Raw genomic sequence first — 23,614 nt, forward strand, 5'->3', positions numbered from 1 at the left:
ATAGGTCAAATCACCACCGTATACAGGATACACGGATACAGCAAAATTCAATATGTACAAATGGTTATGGTAAAAGCAATAACAACTGTTACAAAATTGGCAAAGCACTTTCATTGTACAGTGAAAAACACTTAATAGAATCGAGTTAATCAAATTAACCACATATAATAACATCTGCCGTTTGTCTTTAAATTTTAGATACACAAATGTGATTCCAACACTAGTAGCTGGATATTTGTCACAAAGTTCTGTATTATTATTCATTTTCCATTCTTTGCACTCAAACAAAGAACTGAAACATTTTCTCAGATCTGTGTTTCCAGTCCGGAGGATTTTGGTAGTTGCTTAAAAGGAAACGGAAGTAGTTGCTTGTAGCGTTGTGGTTTGTTGTGTTCTGGACAGGCGGCGCCGGTTCTCTGGTTCTAAATGCGTTCTCCGGGCGTACTGACTGATTGGGTTTGATAGGGGGAGAGCTGAGGAAGGTTGGGGAAACGGCGGCAGTGACCCTTATACCCCCACCTACTTTTGGAAGCAAATTGAACCCGAGGTAGCCAAAATGAGCTCTGATCGCCGAAAGGAGCACAAAGATGATGCGGAGTCCCAGTTGGACGGGCCCAGCGACGGAGGTTCTGCAGGGGATCCCGACGGTGATCTTTACCAGGCAGAGGGATCTTTGAGTCCGGGCACGACATCAGATCAGCCGCAGCAACGTCCCACAGGCGGGTCTGACAAAAGCAGCATCGATACAGGGCTAATCAACTCCACAGCCAAGCAGCCGCTCAGCAGCGGGAATAACGTGTTCTGGTGGCTGAGAGAAAGGTGTTTAGGCAGAGGAGTTGTTGTTGACCCGTTCCGGGAAAACTTCAGGATAATGACCAGCTTATATAGCTCAATGAACCCGGCTGATTCGGTGAATCTGAGCACCAGAACCCATGGAGCTGTGTTTAACTTGGAGTACTCGCCAGATGGGTAAGGACAATTTATTATTTCAAAGATGTTTTTCTTTGCAAGCAAGCTGTATCACTTGCAGGCTGCTAAAGCTAATAGGTCACGAACAGGTGTCGGTGCATATATTCATCAACTATGCAAATAAAGCAACAATCTGTTCAAAGTTAGATGTTTTAAAGGAATTGTAGCTAACAACACAATTCCATGAATCATACCTGTTTTGTACTTGAATTATCTACATAGCTCTCAAATGTGCAGTTTTGAAAGAAACACATGTTATAGCAAATGTGATATCTGGTATTAATGAAGGTTAAATAAAGCCAACAGTTTCTGTGCCTTATTCCTTGGATATCTGTACCACATTTATTATTATTATTATTTATTTTTTTATTTTTTTATTTATTTGGCAGACACCTTTATCCAAGGCATCTTACAGGTGTTACAGGGCAGTAAAAGGTTACAATGCAAGCTTAATATTTAAATACAGTCTAGTTTACAGTAAGTGCAGATTGAACTTCCAGGGTCATTTAACTGCAACAGGGTCTTCTGAATCAAACTATTTTAAGAACTTATACGATACCACATTCTGTCTTAACTCACTTTCAACACCAGTACAAGACCGATACTGTTTTGATATACCTGTCCACGTTTAAGCTGGTTGATATTGATACGCTTACATCAGATATTCTGTATACACCAAGATACACAACTCCACTGAAGCCCTGTTCACACTTGCATTTTTATACCAGTATCGCAACGTCTGTTCACTGGAGTTGTTGTCGGCATCCTACTGGTATAACCGTATCGATATGAAATCCAGTCAGAAGCACGTTTCGTACTGGTACAGTTGCGATGACCCGGAACAGATCAAGTGTGGACAGGTGGATCGGAATGGAAAAAAAAATTGGTTGCCAAATCCAGTTGTGGGTGCCACTTTAGGGCAAGTTGCTACCATATTCAACTGCTTAAAATACAACAACTTGCTAAGACACTAGTTTTACTAAAACAGTAACTTAATGTTTGTACTCACGTGTTTTGTTGCCTCATTCTGCTGAATGGTATGCAGTGTACTCAGCATGTTTATATTTTAGATATTTTGCAAGTGTTATGACTGCACCTTTAATTCTGTACACCTTATAGGATGCTGTGTGGTCCAGTGGTTAAAGAAAAAGGGCCCACCTCAGCCACTGACTCATTGTGTGACCCTGAGCAAGTCATGTTTGCTCCAGGACTTAGACTGAGGGTCAATGTGGCCCCCTCTCAAAATTTTAGGGGGACATTTTCTTCAGTCAATATGTTTGATTCAGAACCAACCACCATTTCTTATTTTGGTTTGTTTTTAAATATGCCAGCAGAGTTTACTGAGCTTTTGTTTCTGAATAAAAAATAAAACTGTAAAGCTGTAGATACAACCAAGGTGTCTCTACAATACTCACTGTCACTTTTGGGGACAATATTGGGAAATGTGTCACAGTGATGCTGGTGTGTTACTGAGTAGAGCATATTCATTGTACCACATAACATTAGAATAGGGGTTTTCAATCTTTTTAAACTGCGTACCCCTTTCCAAAAAATGGAAACAGAAAAAAGGTCTGTACAGTAGCATGATACAACAAGACGCACAAGCCTTGGAGTGTGTGATGGATACAATTATAAAAGTTATAGTATTATAAAAGAAAAAATATATATTATATTTACTTTTGGCTAAAAATAGTCCCTCAGACAGGTTTCTAGTTGTTGGAAACATCATCATTTTATTGTAAATATTAATTAATTAAAATCAAGGAGGCCTCTGTGCTAGCCTCGAATCACTCAGAAATGACATAGCAAATGGCAATCATGTATTTTTATTGATAATAAAATTACAGAAAAGAAGGCAAAGAAAAGTTCACTATCCACGCATCTCTACAGCTGACGTCATTACAAAAACATTATTTGCATTTTTACATTCTTGGTGATTAAAATGTACGGTACTGATGCTAATTAAAAAAAAAACAATAATAAAACGCTTACCTAGTATGTGATGGATGTGCCTGGTTGTTATCACACAACTCACTGATGATGGCAGGGAAATTGGAGAGAGCTTCAGTCGCAAGACATTTTTGGCGTTTTTAATCTCTAACGGTATTTAGTCCTGATCGCCCTTTGCTAGTAATGTTCTAGTATTGAGCCAACAAGCCATATTTTTTCACTGGATTGAAAGCTAAAAACTCTTAACTCTCACACCAGACGTAACGCATGAACGCACACAGGAAATAAAATGAGTTAGACTAGGCTTTTAGTTTTTTAAAATATGTAATTTTTTTTTTTTATCCAAGACAGACCAACTGTTTATATGACATTTAAACAACAGGGCTTATTTAAAACGTACATATTTAATATGTAAATTAGTCGTGTGTGCACTGCACGCTCTGTCACAGCTCGTCAGTCTGGTGTTGTTAGCGATTAAATGTTGATTATTACATGATAAAAGTTTGCAATAGATTGGCAAGTGGTATTAAATAAAATGCGTTGTCTGCCATTTTAGAATTTTGCTCGCGAACCCCCAGGGGTACGTGTACCCCAGTTTGAAAACTGCAGAAACCATACTATACAGTTTAATAGTCGTAGTATTTAAATGACATTGTCCTGACTGGTAAATTCTTACCTTCCAGCTTACCCTTTATTTTCACAATTTCCATATCAAAAATTGCATTTTTTTGTTTACATTTTTCATTCTTAGCCACCAAGTAAATATTTTGGACAGTTTTCAAAACAATTGTTGCTTTATTTTTACAACACACGTTGATGTTGTTGATATGATAAACGCGTACTGCTTCAGGTACTGTATTTAATTTTTTTCAAGGTTAAACGATGGCCCGTGTTACACAGAACACTAAAAATAAAATGTCAAATATATAATATATTTCGTTGGTTTTGTGGGTTTGCTATATTTTTAAACATATTTTAATACTGCATATAATTATATATTTTTGAAAATGCTACTTACCAAAACCGTGACTGCACGTGAACTCTATTACATCATAATTTCCTTTATTCCGATTCCAGTGGTGTTTTCTCAGTGCAAGAAGTATATAGTGTTGTATAAAATCACATACACTGTATGTGTGTGTGTGTGTGTGTATAATATATATATATATATATATATATATATATATATATAATATATACACACACACACACACACACAATTACACATTTCACATATTTTATAATGTTACCATAGGCTACTTTTTTTTTTTTTTTTTTTAAAGTCAATGATGCGGTTTTCGTTTCGCAAATCTACTGCACACAGTATTTTTAGCGCAAATATAATAGCCTGCATTTCAAAAGTCACTGCCGAAGCGGATTACTTATTCTTCCAGAAGTAATGGTGGGGTTTAACAGGGATACTATTTGCGCCGGGCCACGTTGTTAACAAGCCTGATGTCGTCCGGGCTTTACTGTGAAACTGCCTGTAACCAGGGAGGGTGTGAGCGCATTCTACTGGACTGGAGAATACAAACACGGGAGTTTAATTCATTTACTGCCTATTGGTATTGCGTCTGGTCTGGGAAGGGGGGCACACGGGCGCGTTAAGAGAATTTCAGCGGGACATTTTTTATTTCAGGGGGGCATTGGCGCAATGGCGCGGCCTAGCGCGAACACTGCAAGTCACTTAACCTCCTTGTGCTCCGTCTTTCTGGTGAGACGTAATTGGAAGTGACTCTGCAGCTGATACATAGTTCACACACCCTAGTCTCTGTACATCGCCTTGGATAAATAAACAAATAATAATAATAATAATAATAATAATAATAATATGGGAAAATAGCATGCTGTAGCTTGCACTTGGTGTTAGTGAAGTCCTGATCTGTGAGCATGTAACAGTTAGCTCATATGTTTACATGTTACCATTTATTATATACACCACAGCAAGCACATTGTCATATATTTGAGATATTTCCGAACCTTTTTTTTCATTACCACAATCTGAGAGCAAAATTTAGTGAACAGCAGTTTTTATTTTGCAATCAAGTAAGCTGCAATACATTTCATTTATTCCCTAAATGTTATTTATTTCCTCAGTAGTGCACTTTCTAATTACAATCCCAAGTATTTGTATGCATTTTGCTTTCACCATGCTACATTACTGTTTTTCATTATGGTAGTGCCTTGAACTACCATGCCTGCTTCTTTTTAGCTCATCGTCTAACTAGGGAATTTGCTGCACAATTAAATCATCATCAAACTCCTGACGGCAAACAATATAACCAAATCTGTTATATCTGGGATAGATGCAGCTGTTCAAGAAGATGCAACTGTCACGAAATCCGTGTGTTCAGATTTCTTTACGTACTCTTTTTATTTGCTCAGCACACACTCTTATCTCAGGGGAGACGTTAGGAGGACAGAGATGTTATTACTCCTAGTGGGATATAGTTCGTGCTCTGGACCCACAGTATATTCGGATGACCAATATAGTACCCAAGAAATTGACAGACTCATGTATCTAAAGTGTTTTTACGAATCAGAGTATGATCAGTACTCCTTCGGTTTATTAACAGTTAAATATTGGATTGAGTAGCTACAAGCTACTTCATATCCCCAGCTGACAGACGTTCTGGGCAGTCCAGTGTCTTAACAGATATTAATGTTAACACTTTAATACATCTTTATGTATTTGTGCAGCCTGCAGGCCTGGCCACGACCACGACACTAAATACACCCAGTAGCCTCTTTCAGCACATTCAACAAATGTTCTCCTATCTTCTAAACATAGCGTGAGTCCCTTATAGCAATACATGCAATACATGTGAGATAAAATAATAATTGATTAATGCTTACCCTTTAATATAGATCGTAAAAGGATATGACTGTCTTCACCAGGCAAATTAAACTGAGTTAAATCAGTTCAATTGTGTTTTTGGTTTGCAGAAGATGGACCACCTTGCCCTGTCTGGGATGAGTGTGGTTCTCCATTGAAATTACTCTGGAGTTAAATAGGTTTTTCGTCTCATTGGAATACATGGGACGCCTCAATTAAATCCAATCATTAATCAGGTGGGACAGTTCTTATCCATTTTACAAATAATAGTTTTCAAAAGATCCGGACTAACTTTTCAGAATTAATAGGTGTCATGTACTCAATAAATTCAATATCTCATTTCTTGTCTAACTCCAAACCTATGATCTCATTTCTTTGCTTTCCTCCGAGCCCCTCCTTTATCTGAAAAGTTAAGTGAACCAAGGTTCCCAGGATCTTGGTTTATAATATAATATAAAAACACTACTGCATGCAAAACACTAATTTTATATGTGTTATATATGAGAGATGTTCTTAATATGTGACATCATCTTCTAAGTGATTATATTATGCTAAATTAAAGGTATGTGTTTCTTTTAACTTCATATTATTTCATCATTTTGTTAATGAGTCAGTTTTGATTCCATATACCATTGTCTAACGGAGTATTTGACAAAAGTTTGTCTCGTAAAATATTCAAGTCATTTAGTTTCACTAAGTTTAAGTGGTAATAGTTTTCATTACAATTATTTATCCCTTAAGAGATGCACTGACCAGGCTCTGACCTGTACCTGACTCTGGGAATATGTTACTGCTAGCAGTTTCCACAGTCTCTTGTTTTTTCCAAGGTCTGAGTCTGTGCTAAGCACTTTATTAAATATATGACCTGTCCATTAAGCCATGATTTGTGCATATTATTTCAAGACATTTACTTATCAGTACTAAACCACTAACTCCATAAACCTTAACACTACAAGTCTATGAGATTTGCAATTTTGCTGAAGTGGAATGTAAGATGACCCCCTCCTTTCTCTACAGCCCATATGAGGCCCTTTTTCACTGCAGCAGTTTCAAATAACCACATTATAAGGATTCCATCTACCATCATTAGACAATAGTATAGTGGATTAATAACAAGGTACATTATAGTATATTATTACAAACTTAACACAAAAACATAACACAACACCTTTTAACTTCTATAATTCAATGGATATCATAATGTCTAAAAGTCTTATTGTTCAATAGAAAGAAGAATTAATCTACCTCTTTCTCAATTAATTCAATTGAATACTGCTCCAGCTTTTAATCTTCTTATCACTAAAGCAAAGTCGTGAACAAGTAATAATACTTGTCCGTTTTAAATAATATGTTTTCTCATTATAGCAAATACTTAAAACATATTATTAATCTTATGAAATAACTGTTATGAACTATAAACGGTGTCAATTAGCACTGAACCTGTTTCATTATAAGATAATCTTTCAATTAATTTACCTCTGTTTATCAGTTGCTATAATATTACTTTGGTGAATCCCTCTTAAGATTTAAATCCAAATATAGGCCAGTATAACTGCATTCAACTAGGCTTGACCCTTCTCTTTGTTCATACAAAATCCAGCCGAGACAGGATTTTTTTCTCAAGACCTCTGGCTTGTTAGTTAATCCTTTGGTCATAAAGAGTCTCTTCTTATCTTGTGTTTTTAGGACATAAATTCGTAGATTAACGTTCACTTTTAGCCGGAATGGTGCTTTTTATCAAGCGTCATGCTTTCTGAAGATAAGATATACTAGTGGTAAATCGTTCATTATATATATTTTCTTAGGGATTCTCAGACTACTAAGTATTTAATTGAATACATGTGTAATTCCAAACAAGAGTGGACTGACCTATTTCATTGAGCAAGAGAGCCACCTACTAGTGGTACAAGGATACTCTTTCTTTATCCTTCCTAATATCTTTGACACTTCATTTTATAATACATTCCATATTTAAAATCGCCTAGTACATATTCAGCATATCCATATGTTCTCAGCAGGATTCAGCTTCTGTACCAGGTTTCGCTCTGGTTGGTTCCGCGAAAACGACAACAGCCCCTTTATCCAAAGTTTAGCATCACAGGTGTGAGACTCCATCTTTCTCACTTCGTACCTACAAGATACTTGGACACGTTTAGCTGGGACACCTTCTACACATTCCAATTTACCTAGATGAGCCCATTTCACTAAATGACCTCCTTCACAATTTATGCATTCAATCCTCTTAATATCCTTTGGATCTACGTTTAGATGAGAGAAATAAATTCCTTCAGAATCATTACATTCAAACAAGATTCTACAGTGTTTAGCTAAATGACTACAGGCTGGACAAAGTTTGGGCCCAGTCACTGATGACTTGCTTTGGCACATATTACATGCACACATGACAAAAGGATTATGTTTCAATTTGTGTGTCAGAGTTAATTCTGCACCATGTACAATAGTTCTGGATCTGTACACATTGTTACTATACATTCCCTTCTGTTCGCACAGAGTCACTTTGCGAGGTACGCCTTCCATCCAGAACACTGAAGGAGGCCAAAACTCACTGTTATTCATATTTATCCAATTACTGTTCTGCCTCACATCATCAGTTGGCAGACACAATACAACTCAATCTGATTCAATTGATGAACCAACAGCTGTAGCTACCGAGATCCTCCATGTCAAAGGAGTCAATATTTTACTGACCAGCCTAGCTGATTCAGCGTCACTTGCAACACAACAAAATTCTGTTGGTGTTAACTGCATTTTATTTAGGCACCCTACGATTTGACTGGAGTTCACCAGGAGAACTTTTTTCAGCTTTTTTCTTTTGGTATAATTATTGACCTTTTTGCTGCCTTTCAGCCCTTGGTTATAATTTTGTTTATTTTAGGTTTTCAGGGCATGTTTGTTAATGCCATGTGTGCAAAACACAAACCTGATTTGTATTATATGAGAGTAGCTGTTATTTACTTCAAGCTAATATTGGACTGCTTTCGCCAAGATGCTTGGCAAACCTCTGGAATGGGCTGGGTGGGTAATTCGCAGGGGTGATCTTGTGGGCAGCTCCTGTCTTCAGTGTTTCGTCGACAAGCCAACCTTGGGAAAGCTCAATAGTGAAGCTGGTGTCCCAGCACCACTCCCCTCCAACCACCACCCCACCCAATTCAGCCCATTTTACTTAGTTTAGTCATCCATTCCTTTCCATTTTATGTTAACTTCATCACCTCTTTCCTCCTCAACCAGAGCCAGTTTCTACATCTTTGCCTGCTTGCATAGAGCCTTCACTGTACGCCTCAACTCTGGTCCACTGAATCGAGTATCTCTGAGAAGCCAGGCCATGGAGTGTACGAATCCCTGACAATCTACTTCTATTGGATAAACCCAGACTCTCCACCCCCGCTGTTACACCTCAGCATACTGGAACTTCTTCCTCTTGTATGCCTCATCCACAGAATCCTCCCAGGACACTGTTACCTCCACCAGGAGAACAAGGCATGCTGAGACTGACACAGGACAATGTCAAGTTGAAAGGGTAGTTGTAGCAATTAGGTGTGAAAGTAAGGTGCTGGCCAACATGTGCCTGCATTCTCTAATCTCTAGCAGCCTCCAGTTGTCTCAGACAATCACCTGTTGCTGATATTAGCGGTGAGCTGTTGATCTTATTACACCGTTCTTCCAGTGTTAATGATGCCAAGTCAAGCGACCCTGGCTAAGAGCCACCTTGCATCCTGTAAGAATGTGCTTCAGGGTAGCCGGTGATGAACACAAAGGACATGCTGGTTTCTCTCCCACCCACACATTCAGGTTCTGCGCTGTACTAGCATATAAGCATACAACAGTTTTTGTTTCAGCTGATGGGCAGAGCCTTCTGTGTCATCCAGTAGCACAAATGAAAATATCCCAACAGTTTCTGCATATGACACTAACAAAATGTTTGTGTGAACGTACATTTTAATTTAGGCGCACGAATGCGACTAGAAATTCCTAAAGGTTGACTATAAACAATAAATGTGATTTATTTTTTCAACTGAAAAGTCTAAAACAAAAGAAAAATAAAAACACCTCACAGTCGGATCTAAACTAATAGCTCAGTCGTAATGTACTCTGGGAATATAGTTTATTGGTATCCAGTGCCCACTGTTAATCACACATTAAAAACTACAAATCCCACACCCCGCCAATTTCACTGATTTCATGTGATAGCTACTACTTTCCAGACAGTTTGACAAACTAAGATGAGGAAAATAACAAACTCATGTATGTCGGCATCTTTACAAGAAATGAGCAATGCAGGTATGTCAGAAGATGAAAGCGAACAGGGAACTTGGAGTTAGTTACTGCGTGTTCACAGTTGTAAAATACACATTCAACCAACAGTGGCTAAAAGATTTCCCTTGGCTTAAGTTTGATAATGTTAAAAAAAAAGTGCTATGTAAGAAAGAAAGGAAAAAAAAAGATCTGTAGATATTCAACAATACATTTGAGCAAAAATTGTATTATTATTATTATTATTATTTTTTTTTTTTTTTTTGTGTGCCCCTAAATTTTTTAGTGTGCGTCTTTTTTTTTTTAAACTTTGGTGCACATGTGCCTAAAAAAGTTAGCGTAGAGCATTTGTTACGTTTTTGTTGTTGTGGTTGTTTTGTTTTATTACTGCTATTACGTATTGGACACATATTAAATCCCACTAATAATTATTGGTCATAGCTTACTGGTGGATTGCAGAGCTCGTTGAGATCCACCAAAATGGATTGCAGTGTTTGGTGTATTGGCCACCACTCTGATTCTGATACACAAAAAGTGTTCAACTACAGACATATATTTATGGTCACGACATGTGAATCACCCAGTGAGAAAAGGTGATATAAAAACATAATTTATTCCCAGTTCTTGCTTGCAGTGGAAAACACATTCAGCATTTATTATTATTATTATTATTATTATTATTATTATTATTATTATTAATATTATTATTATCCCTATTGCGTTTTTGTTGTGGTAATTTCTGTTTGTTTCATGTTTTGTTTTTGTTACGTACATATACGTTACTCGGTTTACTAGCAAAAATAAAACCTGTCGATTCTGTTAATTGACAATATTATTTACAAATTTGCCTCTGAAAGATTGAGAGTTTTTTTTTATATATATATATTTTGACTGATAATTAAGACTAATTTTAGTAATTTACGGTTACCACATCACATAGGGCTGTGGTTTGAAGGTTTGTTCGCTAGCCAGGAATTCAAAGATTGTTTTAAACCTTCAAAGGTTCGTCAGACGCCATTCATGCACTGTATGTGTTTTTTTTTTTTTTTTTCTGTTAACAGAAATCGTTTGACAATGTGTGAATTCCATAAATCGCACATTAAATGTCACTCGAATGCACAATTTGATCTTTTTATTTGTATAATGCATATTACTTAAACAAAAGTTGGATTAAAATCCAACCAAGTGTAGCAACTCTGTAGCAGGGTATATTCTCCAAAGCACTGGGCGGTACCATAGCGGTTGTAGTTCTTCAATAAAATATATACTGCATATCTAGTGTACGACGGTGTAAGAGAAGTGCTATGGTAGAATATGTTTTGAAACATACAAAATATACGCTAACACTGAATTTTGTAATGTGTATTTCCTTTCAAAAAGGTTGTTCATGGACATGTCATATATTGTGGCGTAAGCAAATAAGAGTTTATGTAGGCTCACTTTAACAAAGTCATATTATTTTCACTGTAAATTGCTGAGTGACTTTGAACCTTTTCAATAAATTCAGTGGGAAAGTGGGTACAAACACTTTAATTCATATAGAGAATACTGTTTTTGACGTTTTAATTAAGTCTACGTGGGATATCTAAACCTGTTTTAATATAAAGGAAACGTACACGTTTTTAGTGGAAGATGGTATTTTAGGTTTATATATAATTTGAGACACACAAAACGATTGGCTTCCTATACATACCGTCCTAAAGTGCAGTTTAAATTATTTATATGAACATCTGTATTCCTGGTTGACATGGTGGATGTACTCGCACAGCATCAAATACTGTACTAATAATTCAGATAGCTCTCCAGTTTAATGTAGTACGCTTTGCAAATCTCTGATCCTCACTTCTACAACAAAAGTCCCCACTCATCAGTCGTTGTATTTCAGGAAAGATAAAACGTCATATCACAGATTATACTTTTTACTTGTAGATTATTATGTGAAGCTCCATGTGAGAACTCACTCTTAACGTTATCTGATTTGTTTTAATTATTATATTATGAATATAATATAAAGATATCAGACAGCATTCATTGCGTACCATACAGTAATACTTATGTTTATATACATTTCTCAATAACAGATATTTAAAAATACACTTTTATTAAAACAAAACAATATACACAATACATGTACACAATTCAAAATAGACAATACAAAACAATATATACAATAAAAACAAAGGTGTAAGGGTGGGTATGGGAAGGGAAGGATATGTTTACAGAAGGTGTGGTTTGATTCCATGCTGGAGGTTTTTTAGGAGCATATCATTACCAGTGTCATTCATATGGACACCACCCCCCTAAAAAGCCCAACCTGATCATATTTAATTTCGGGGTGCCGAAACAAAACTAAACAAAAAAAATGCCACATAAGCCCCCTCCGTCCGAACCAGCAGACAGAGGAGTTTGGCAGCTGCAGGTCCAGCCCGAGCGTTTGTCTGGCACGGCGTTCCCCCCCCCAGTGCACAAAACTGTGCCTAACAATCCGGACTGATGTTTCTGCAAAGAGGTAACAAGATGTTATTTACAGTAGGTTGATTGCAACAATTACATACTAAAACAAAACACAGACCACTTATTAGAGAAAGTGTACTTATTACATGAAACCAACAGTACGTTCAGTAAAATTAAATAATATGAAAAACATGTTATTAATATTACAACGACGTGTTCTCGATTTTTACCACATATAATATATCTTTTAATAAAGATCCTGACAACATTAAGAGTAAAACAATTTACTAGACACATTGGAAATATCGCTATAAGGCTTAACTTTGCCTTTAAGTTCTAAGATTCGTGCATGTGTAGATAGGCTCAAAAAGGCAAATGCTAACTTATTTCCCAGCTAACTTATTTCCTGTGACACCGGTCCTGCACACTTGAATTCCTCATTTAGATCCGAGACTGGTAGCTGCAGTTTTGCTTTACTGTAGAGTGCTACCCTGCTAAGGCATCGTGGAACTTCCAGCCATTTCCTAATGTGTGAACTAATCAAGGCTTCCAGTCTCTACTGTTGACGGGGAAACCTCATACACATTAAGTGGCCACGACATCCTTGGACAAGACCAAACTTAGAGCACCAGACTTTAAGCTTGCCTGGTAGAGCACTACTGTTGATCCTTTGCACTGCTTGCTGTCTCACCTCTCCCACTCAGACTATATCCTTTAAATCATTACAAAAGCGCCTTGCCCCCCCCCCCAAAAAAAAAAAAAGTTTTTAGTTGCATTGTGGAGCCCTGCTATTACCATTTCCTTGAATGTTGTATCTGTTTCTTTACTCCACTGACTAATCCAGAACAGGTCTGTATATTATGTGTAGTAAATCCCTCCAATTCATCTTCTGAGCTTGAACTGAAATCGAAAAGTTGGTCAGACAACCCGCTGCTTGAATTTTCACTAGGCTCCTAGGCGGACATTTGTTATTGTAAATTCACCACAAATATCAACCTTTGTAAGTCACTGTGCATATTTTCATAGTTGTCAAAATTCCTTCGATCACGCCAAAAAAAAATACCTGTAATTGTCATTTAAAGAATTAAATAAATAAATAAATAAAAATGAAATCCTATTGATCAATTTGCAATGACAGATTAACACACTACCTTGCTGATGTTAACCAATCGTAGCTTTACATAAAGTTTTTATTGCCCTGGCAATACATGATGCTTGATAGCTGCTTTTTCGGCTAGTGGTGTATTTGTGTTCATTCCAGCAAGCCTCTTCAGTGGTTACTGGTGTATAGGGGCACGCATGCCAAGCCGAGGCTTGTCGTGTTTATAGAGTTAACTCACCTTTTAAATCGGTTGGGATTATTTGGCCTATTTATTTATTTTACACATCAGCCTCTCAAATTGCCAACTACCTTTTTAACAAACACCCAGTTTAATTTGTATTCTTGATTTTGTTTCCTAGGTCTGTGCTGGCTGTTGCCTGTGAGCAAACTGAAGTCCTCTTGTTTGACCCAATATCCTCAAGGCACATCAAGACTCTGGTTGAGGCTCACGAGGACTGTGTGAACAACATCAGGTCAGTGAGTTTTTACTGCCATGTTTAATACAGACCTAGAGTTGCTTAAGTTCCAAGTGTAGCTGTGGGTTTGCTAACCTAGTTGTTGTCTTTGGCAGCAAGGATTTTATTTGGACTAATAAAAGTACACAAGCTATGATCAATATCTTTTCAGTAATAATTGTAAATGTTGAGGCAATATTGTGAAACAGAAATGGCCATGTGTGTATTGTCTGGAAATGTCTGCATTTAATTTCTCATATTTCCCTAAGGATAATACAGTAAAAGCTCTCTTAGAGTGAGTAGCGTGGTTCCCACGTGTTGCTAGAACTGTTTAAATACTGTACCTGTAATTTTCTTTTCATTAACATCCTAACAACTTTTTACACTTAACTGTAAAGTCTGTTTCAAAGCTCTTTCCAAAATATTTGCTGTAGTGCACTGATAGTGTAAAGATTATTGCTCACATTGTCAAACAGGTAACACAGCAATAACGATCCATGATGTGGTACTTGTTGTTAATCGCTCTCCCTGTAGTGATTTAGAGCAGGGGTTCCCAAACTGGGGTCCGCGGCGAAGCTTCAGGGGGTCCGCAGCAAATATGTAAAATTACTGAACAAAAGAAAATTGTGTGAAATATTTAAAAGCAAATCTTAAAAGTTAAATAAACAGATCTTAAAACACTTGCCCTCGCGCCCCCTGCCCTGCATATGTACTCTGAATGTCCCTTTGCTTGTTTCGTGCTTAGAGTATGTACCATTATCACAAAAGCGGGATGAATTGCAATTACAATTTAAAAAACAACAGGAGAAGCGGATCGATAATGGATGGATGGATGGATAAGCAGCTATATTAATGCAATTTACATAATGAGACTACAATTAAATATAAAGCAGAATTTCTCACAATACGATTAAAAAAAAACAATTTTGTATTTTTTTTGTTCAACTTCTTCTAGATCTATTTTCTCCCCCCGCTGTTGATAAAATAAAACATTCCACTTCTGCACATGTACAGTGAGAACTCGACAGAGTAGAACAGTCAAAATGGAGCGGCTTCTGAAGCACCAACGAAAGGAGCCTGAGGAAGAAAACGAATGCAGTGGTGCTTCCACGAGTACCAGTGCCACAAGTACCACCTGTACAAACAAGCAGCCATCCTCAGTGAAGGCATCAAAATCTAAATCTTGAAAATATGATGCCGAGTACATTCAGTTCGGGTTTTCTTGCATTACGAAGAAAGACGGCCTTGATTACCCAAAATGTGTGACATGCTTCAAAATCCTGTCTAATGAATGCCTCAAGCCATCAAAGTTGAAACGGCATTTACAACAAAAACAGCCAAATGAAGCTGGGAAATCTATAGATTTTTTTAAAAGAAAGGAATCCCAAATTTTAAAACAAGTGAGTACTTTGAAGCAGCACGTTACTGTTCCAGAGAGAGCCTTAAAGGCGTCTTTTCTAGCCTCATTCCACATTGCTTGCACAAAAAAACCCATACAATTGGGGAAGAGTTAATTTTGCCAGCAATAGTAGATATTATTCGTGAATTACTGGGTGAGGAAGCAGCCAAACAAATTGAAGTGGTGCTGTTGTCAAACAACACTGTGTGCTGAAGGATATGTGACATAGCAGAAGATGTTTCTGCTGAACTTTTGGATAGGTTGCGTGCTGGCCCGTACTTTGCCTTGCAGTTAGATGAAAGTACAGACGTTGCAAATGCAATGTAGGTTTATAGAAGGGGGGGGTGGGATTTGTCGAATAATTCCTTTTCTGTAAAGAATTACCAGGGAGAACAACTGGTGAGGAAATATCCGGAGTGCTAGATGGATTCAAGAAGATTCAATAGACTGGTCTCGATGTGTGGGAGTGTGCACTGACGGTGCTGCTGCTATGACTGAAAAACGTAATGGTGTTGTAGCTTTTATAAAGACAAATTCTCCAAATGCTGTTGCAAGTCATTGCATACTTCACCGTGAAGCACTTGTTGCCAAACGTATGGATGATGAGTTTAACCAGCTGCTGCAAGAAGTAATAAAAATTGTCAATATGATAAAAGCTGGGCCCCTGAAACACAGAATGTTTGCTGTGCTTGGTAGTGAAATGGGTGCCAGCCACGAGCACTGCTCCACTCTAAAGTACTCAAAAGTGTGTAGTCATGCAATGAGTGTTTGAACTTCGACATGAGCTGAAGCAGTTCTTATCAACAGAGAATAGCCAACTTGCAAGCTGTTTTGAAAATCCTCCATGGATTCTGAAACTAGCGTAGTTGTCGGATATATCTGGACAGTTAAATGCTCTGAATCAAAGCATCCAAGGCCGTGACGTAACCGTATTAAATATGCAAGACAAAATTAGAGCATTCACTAAAAAAAATTGCTCTCGGGGGAAAAATAAACTTAATGAAGGAGTGACAGAAATGTTTGTACTTTTATAACCTAACATTCTATTTGCCTTTTTTATAGCGTCTCCATCTAGTTGGCTTAAGAGATTCATACAGTACTACTACATTTCATCTGCCATGTGTCAGCCCAAGCTTGAATCTTATCTAAATCTCTCTGTATTATTAAAGCTGCTGATTGGGAGTTGGCTACTCCTCCCAGTTGTGTGTCGTCTGCAAATATGCATAGTTTACTGATTTATGTCTTGGTCCAAGTCATTTATATAGATTATGAATAGCAATGGTCCCAATACTGACTCCAGTTTGATGCCTGGCCTCGCTGCTTCCTATCTTGTAACCAGTTATGAATCTATGCTGCTACTTTACCATTTTATTCCTACTGATTTAATCTTTATATGTAGTCTTTCGTGAGGTACTTTGTCAAATGCTTTTTGAAAATCTAAGTAGATTATGTCATACGCACTGTCCTTGTCCACTCTAGTAGTCACCTCCTGAAAGAAATCTTGTAAATTAGTTAAACAAAATCTGCCCTTCCTAAAGCCATGTTGGCTGTCGCCTGTAATGTTACTATATAAATATTCCTCCATTTTGGTCCTTATTATACTTCCCATGATTTTACAAATAATTGATGTTAAACTTATAGGTCTGTAGTTCCCAGGGTCAAATGTATCTCCATTTTTAAATAGAGGAACAACATTGCCAATTTTCCAGTCCAGTGGGATGGCTCCTTTATTCATAGATTTATTGAATATATAACATATTGGTTTAAAAATCTGTTCTCTAGTTTCCCTAAGGACTCCTGGACAGATTCCATTGGGCCCTGAGGATTTGTTTATTTTAAGTGCTGCTAGCTCCCTTAGTACATAATTCTCTTCTATAACAAAATCTGGTAATGATGTTTGTGTACATTTAGAAGTATGTATGTAAGTATACACATAAATGATTATGATAAGATAGCCTTGTACATTAACTGTCATACTGTTGGTAAATAGGCTCAAATATTTTGCCATTGTGGATTATGATTATACTGTGTGGCTGACAGAAAAAAACCCAGCTGAATACAAATGTGTGTTTTCTTATCAAGCTCAAGTGTTCTAAAATGCTTCTACGATTCTGTGTCTCTAGGTTCCTTGATAACAGGCTCTTTGCAACCTGCTCTGACGACACCACCATAGCACTATGGGACTTACGGAAGTTGAATTCCAAAGTGTGTACATTACACGGCCACACCAGCTGGGTAAAGAATATTGAATATGACACTAACACGAGGCTACTAGTGACATCAGGATTTGATGGCAATGTAATAACGTGGGACACAAACAGGTACACTGGACTGAATGAGACTGTGATGACCTAAATAGCTGCATGTGCTAATAAAACTGTTGTAAAAGCAAATGTTTAGTCGGAGGTAAAACATAGGACAAGGCTTTTTACCTTTTAATATTTTATTTACATAACAATGTAAGATGTGAAAGTCGTAGTGCCCCATATGTTTTAAATTATTTTTTTTTTTACAATTTTATGTCACAAACCTATGTTGAAAACATTTGCTTTGTAGGTGTTTCAAGTAATATGTTCTCAGTAAAATACCCTTGTTTACATTTTTCCTTTGCTTCCCTGAGTTAAAACAGAGATTACGTGAAATATAAGGCCATATTTGAAATTGGGTGTTTACCAAGCTTTAGAAATGTCTGACTAAAAGGGCTTTCAACAAAACTTTAGCAAGTATTCAAAAAAACTGATTTTAAACACCTTTACAGGCCAAGGAGTATAAACATGAGAGAGGCCCTGTTTATGTTCTTGCAGGTACAAGTTGCTTTGCTTGCAGTCAATAATAATAATAATAATAATAATAATAATAATAATAATAATAATAATAATAATAATAAAGTGCAATTGATGTTAACTGCACTCTGGCGGATTAGCCAATGATGTAAAGGGTAATGCCGTCTGTTTGATTGACACTGCTGAAATGTAAAAGCAATGTTGGAATGTAAAAGGCTGTGCTGTTACAATCAGCACATTTTACATTCGGGTCATTTTTAGGACCCTTTAGTCCCTCAAGGTTTTTTTTTTTTAAATAACCATTTGTCAGCAGCAAAATGCCCATTTAAAAAAAAAAAATAATAATAATAATTTTAATAATATTGTAATGTCAATAGTAAATGGCTTGCAAAAATCACAACAACAATATTGAATTGAATGTGGAAATTTAACATGTACAAAATCTAGTAAATAAACAAAAAATAACTATTTATAAACACATACCTGTGCTTCAATATGAAGTTGCCTTATGTATAAAAACAGTGTAAAAAGAAAGCTTGCATTCAGAACAAAAAGAAAGAAATGTATAAAGACTCCCAACACTTGAAAAATAAAAAAGAATGCCAATAAATGTACTCCAAATTGCCTGTCGTCACAGCCATCTACACCTTTTCTACATCTCTCCCTGCTCCCCTGCACCTCTCAGCAATCTGCAGGTATACAGAAGCTATGCTATAGTGGTAGCCTACAGTAATCAAGACACGTCTTTTTTGCAACTCACAAAAAATAATCCAGTCATATTTTGAGTATTTTACTGTAGCAAGTAATAAGCAGGATACTGTTATCAAATCAAGGTGATCCCAGGGATTTTAAAGGGTTTTGAGATGTGTGCGTTTGCTCGGCATTGCCGCTAACGAAGGGTTAATATGCTATTAAATTACAAAAATAAATGTCATGTCATTTTTTATAACAGTACATTTGAAGTAGTAATGTAAAAAAATAAAATAATTACTTTGTTTTTGCTCTGCCTATTTGTGACTGAAAGAACTTAAGCAAGACTTAAACAAACACTACCCTTGTTTATCATATTCTATTGTATTTTGGTTAACCACATCTAAAATTTAGAACAGTGCATGCAGAGATGAACATGTTTTATGAATAAGCAACTAAAGATAACTCCTGGATTTAAGTGCAGATCACATTTTTACACCACGAGATGAACATGCTTTATGAATAGGGCCTGTACTGTCCTGCTGCTACAGGTACTAGTAGGAAGATGGTTTTTAGTTCACAGAGTTGCCAGAAAGCTTCAAGGAGGGAGGAAGCTTGTGTGCCTGTAGCTAAAACTACTTTAGGCAATGTAAACAAACTGGTAAGCCAACAAGGTTTCCGATCAAGCACAGCACACAGAAAAAATAAGGTAAACCGAAATGATATTTTTGTGAAATGTATTTTTGTATAATTAGGAAGTATTTTAATACTCATTCACAGAAAAGTAATAATTTAAAAAAGATGTGCATTGTATGTAGGCTATGTGAAGCTGGTCCTGAAGTGGTAAGAACTATATACAGACTCCATTTAATGTCAGCTGTTGGTACCTGTGTAACAAAAGCGCTGAAACATTTTATTATTGTAGCATTTTCAAATGCTGCTATTATGGTAAATGTAAATGTTGTTTTTACCTTTTCAATTATGTTGTGTCGGCTGTTGGCTCCTCTGTACTTGCAGGTTTCTGTGGGATTTTTTTCTAAGCCATATTATTGATCCATACTTTAAACAGGTTCACTGAAGATGGTTGCCCACACAAGAAGTTTTTTCACACTCGTTATCTAATGAGGATGCGGTTGACACCTGACTGCTCGAAAATGCTCATCTCTACTTCTTCTGGCTACCTGCTCATTCTCCACGACCTCGATCTGACCCAGTCACTGGAGGTGGGCAGCTACCGCATTCTGAGAGCCAGGAGGACCACGGCAAGTCCAGGTTGGTAACTATCGCAGGAATAGCAATCCCATGTAGTAAGTGGATGTATGAGAATTAAACAGCAATGCTAAAGAAAAGTATTGATGACAGAGCAACAACGTGCCCCAGAGTTCGCTTGAAAAATGATAGTTGACAAGAGAACATTTAAATGTGATGCTTGTCAACAGCTCTTGTGTAGTTTTGTAACCTGAAACTCGGCTAGGCAATCTGGCTATTGGTTCTATGGGAAAATAACAATGAAATTTAATGATGTCCTTCAAGAATAACACAGGTTAGTGTATTATAGAACAGATTAAGCTAATTTTAAAGTAATTCATCTTCATTATATTTTTTCTTCTATGTTGGATCCACTTGCTCTGTTAGTGTACAAGCAGGTGGAGCCAAAGTCTTAAAATAATTATAAAAATGAATAAATTAGTGTGAACCATTCCAGCTTGAGATTAATGCAATTAAATTAGTTAATGTAGGCTGTGTCATTGGAACTGTTCTCCAGAATATCATACTTATTTGAATGCCTGTACATTTGTTACTTTCATTTAACATACTGTACAACTGTAAGCGGTATAATTAGAAATACAGAAAGAAACTTTACTAAAGGTTATTGTTAGATATCTGTATGTGATACTTTCTTCTGAATTGGATGTTTGAAACATTTCAATTACCTCTGTATAATATGTCTATTCACAATGATCGTTATTTTGGACAATAATATTTGTTTTCAGTTCCAATTTTGTCTTCTATTTCTTGTACAGGGCCAACATGTACAAGGTCATCCTTTTTATGCTGTCATCCACTTACCAGATTTGCTAATGCTCTGAGCTGACCTTGGAGGTCTACTAAAATATTTATATCTAATTACTTTGAAAAGGGCAGTGGTTTTGTATTGACAGAGATTCCCATTGCTGTTATAGGCAGTTGAATATGTTGGAGCATCACTGATATTATGTCCCACTGGATTTATAAGCTTTTGTGGTGGATAGGTGTATCTTTTTAAAAAGCTTGATAGTGTAGAACAATACAGAGGTAATAAAGAGGGAGTCCCGAACACGGCATACCATTTTTTTGTACATTTTAAAATCATCTTTTATATTGTTCCTTATTGTTTTGGTAGGGCACTAAAGTGTTGCACTTATGTAGCTGATGCAAATGTTTTTTTTGTTTTTTTTTAATACTTTATCATTTTCTTAGTAACAAGAGACATACAGCATACATAAGCTCAGCAATATTAAGTCTAAACAAAGGAAAGTGGAAAGGAGAAAGACAGAGAATAGAAATCAAAATTAAATGGGGAGTCGAGGGAGAATCCTTTTAGACAAAATTAAGGGCTGCCATACTGTATAAAACTTTTGAGTAGATTCACGCATGGTATATTTTATTTTCTTCAGCTTCAGGAAATCCATGACCTCTTTTATCCATTGCATGTGGGATCATGGAGCAGCCATCTTCCAATTAAATCGGACACACCGCCTTGCCAACAGGGAGGCAAAGGCCAGAGTGTCTGGCACATTAACATCCTCTGGGATCACTCAAAAGAGGGCTGTAATTGGGTTAGGTTCGATGGGCACTTGACTAAGCTAGGAAAATGTTTCAAAGACCGAAGTCCAAAATGAAGCCAAATCAGGACATGACCAGTACATGTGAAAAAGATTTGCAGGAGCTTGCTTACATCTGTTGCACATTGGGTCTAGTTCAGGATATATTTTCGCTAATTTGACTTTGCATAAATGAATGTGATGTAAAACTTCAAACTGCAGCAGTCTATAGAATATTCTTGCATAGAAGAGGAGCGTACTCTGTAGAGGATAGAGTCCCAAGCATCATCAGAAGGTTCTAAGTTTAGGTCCTGTTCCCATAAGATAGTGACAGGCAATGCAAAGAGGAGATGGTATTCTAAATCTGTGATATTAAGCCATTACAGTCCGGGTTCAGGTTCAACAGAGAATCAACAGGTGATCCGGCTGGTAAGGGGGAAATGGGGAGGGGGAATTTACTTTTTACAAAACTCTGGGCTTGTAAATATCTGAATTGTATTTCTTGGAAATGTATTCAAAGGAAACAAATGAACCGTCAACATATAGATCTTTAAATGTCCTTATGCCATTTTTATGCCAAAAAGAAAATGCAGAGTCAATCAATGACTGTATGGGCATAAATATTGAGGCATGTTGCAGACCAAAACGATTTCTAAATTGCGACCAAATTTGAAGGGACTGTTGAACAAGGGGATTTGAACTGTGACAAGAAATTGACAAAGGGAGTGGGGAACACAGTAACGCAAAAGGGGAAACGGGTAGACAGGAGTCTCTTTCTAGGTGTGCCCACGTAGGACCTTCATTCTCAAAGTCGGTTCATACCCAGTAGGCAAATTTATGAATATTGGCTGATTAATAGTAAACCTGGAAATTGGGTAAAGCAAGGCCTCCCAAACGTTTTGGTCTCTGAAGAAATATTTTATGGATTCTTGGTACTTTTCTGTTCCAAATGAATACTGATATAGTCTGATCAATTGTTCTAAAGAAATAATTTGGAATAAAAATAGGAATACAATGAAATAAATATAAGAATTTTGATAATATATTAATCTTGACATTTAATCTTGAATTTATCCCGCCAACCAAGGACAGCGGTAATATTGTCCAACGGGAAAGGTCCTGCTTAACAAGTCTTTTATATATGTGCGTGTAACGCAGATCCCTAAATTTGTAAAAGTACAGGTAACTAATCTGAAGGGGAATGTGTCAAGTGAAAGCTGTTTTGCAGACTGAGTAATTGGGAACAATTAACTTTTCTGAAGGTTAATCTTGTAGCCAGAGATATTACCAAACCTAGTCAGAGTATCCATAACTAAAGGTAGAGAGGTACTGGGATCAGAAATATAAAGTACAAGATCTGCATATAGAGACACTCTGTGTTCCAACCCCCTACCAAATGTTGCTTATTAAGTGTAAGTTACTATTTCCTGTTTCCTTAGACAGTGCAACCTCTGGCTCTCCCAGACGTGGCAATGATTCCCGTCCAGCTTCAAACAAGCTATTCTCACCGGCTTCACAGAGGGAAGGTAAATTAGGGGCTGCTTTTTTTAAAATATATATTTTGCTCTGTTTTATATTTCTGTATTATATTCAGAAACTTGGATAGCTTTTGAATCTACCCTTAGTGGCAATATCAAGTTCTAAACCTACAGGCATATGACATGCAGGGGCTAATTGTGTGCTAACTTCTAGAGGCTATGCTACACTGCCCTACCAATGTGATCACCCAACCCTAGTGTGGGAACACCCTGTCAGGCGATGAGAGAGTAGTTTATTCTCCATGTCTATCCAGTCCCTGGCCTGAAGTGACAACTTGTGTCCCTTTTTAAAAAGTGTCACTCTAGGGCTAAGATGGCCTCCTGAGGTGGAAAAAAAAATAGCCTGCTGTGCCACTTACCCC

The 23,614-nt window shown here is 37.0% G+C and overlaps 1 protein-coding gene across 1 annotated transcript in view; it reads left to right on the plus strand.

Annotated features, from left to right (window-relative positions):
• Positions 1-287: 287 nt before the first annotated feature.
• wdr32 (WD repeat domain 32) overlaps positions 288-23,614 on the plus strand; it is a 28,780-nt gene continuing 5,453 nt past the window's right edge. Inside the window, exons 1-5 of the mRNA XM_034033975.2 lie at positions 288-969; positions 13,943-14,056; positions 17,561-17,758; positions 19,980-20,182; positions 23,154-23,240. Coding sequence (XP_033889866.1) covers positions 557-969; positions 13,943-14,056; positions 17,561-17,758; positions 19,980-20,182; positions 23,154-23,240 — 1,015 coding nt within the window. The 5' untranslated portion in view covers positions 288-556. The remainder of the gene's footprint in view (positions 970-13,942; positions 14,057-17,560; positions 17,759-19,979; positions 20,183-23,153; positions 23,241-23,614) is intronic.

This window comes from Acipenser ruthenus, chromosome 1 (genome assembly GCF_902713425.1).
Source record: "Acipenser ruthenus chromosome 1, fAciRut3.2 maternal haplotype, whole genome shotgun sequence".
In the NCBI taxonomy this organism is placed as follows: domain Eukaryota; kingdom Metazoa; phylum Chordata; class Actinopteri; order Acipenseriformes; family Acipenseridae; genus Acipenser; species Acipenser ruthenus.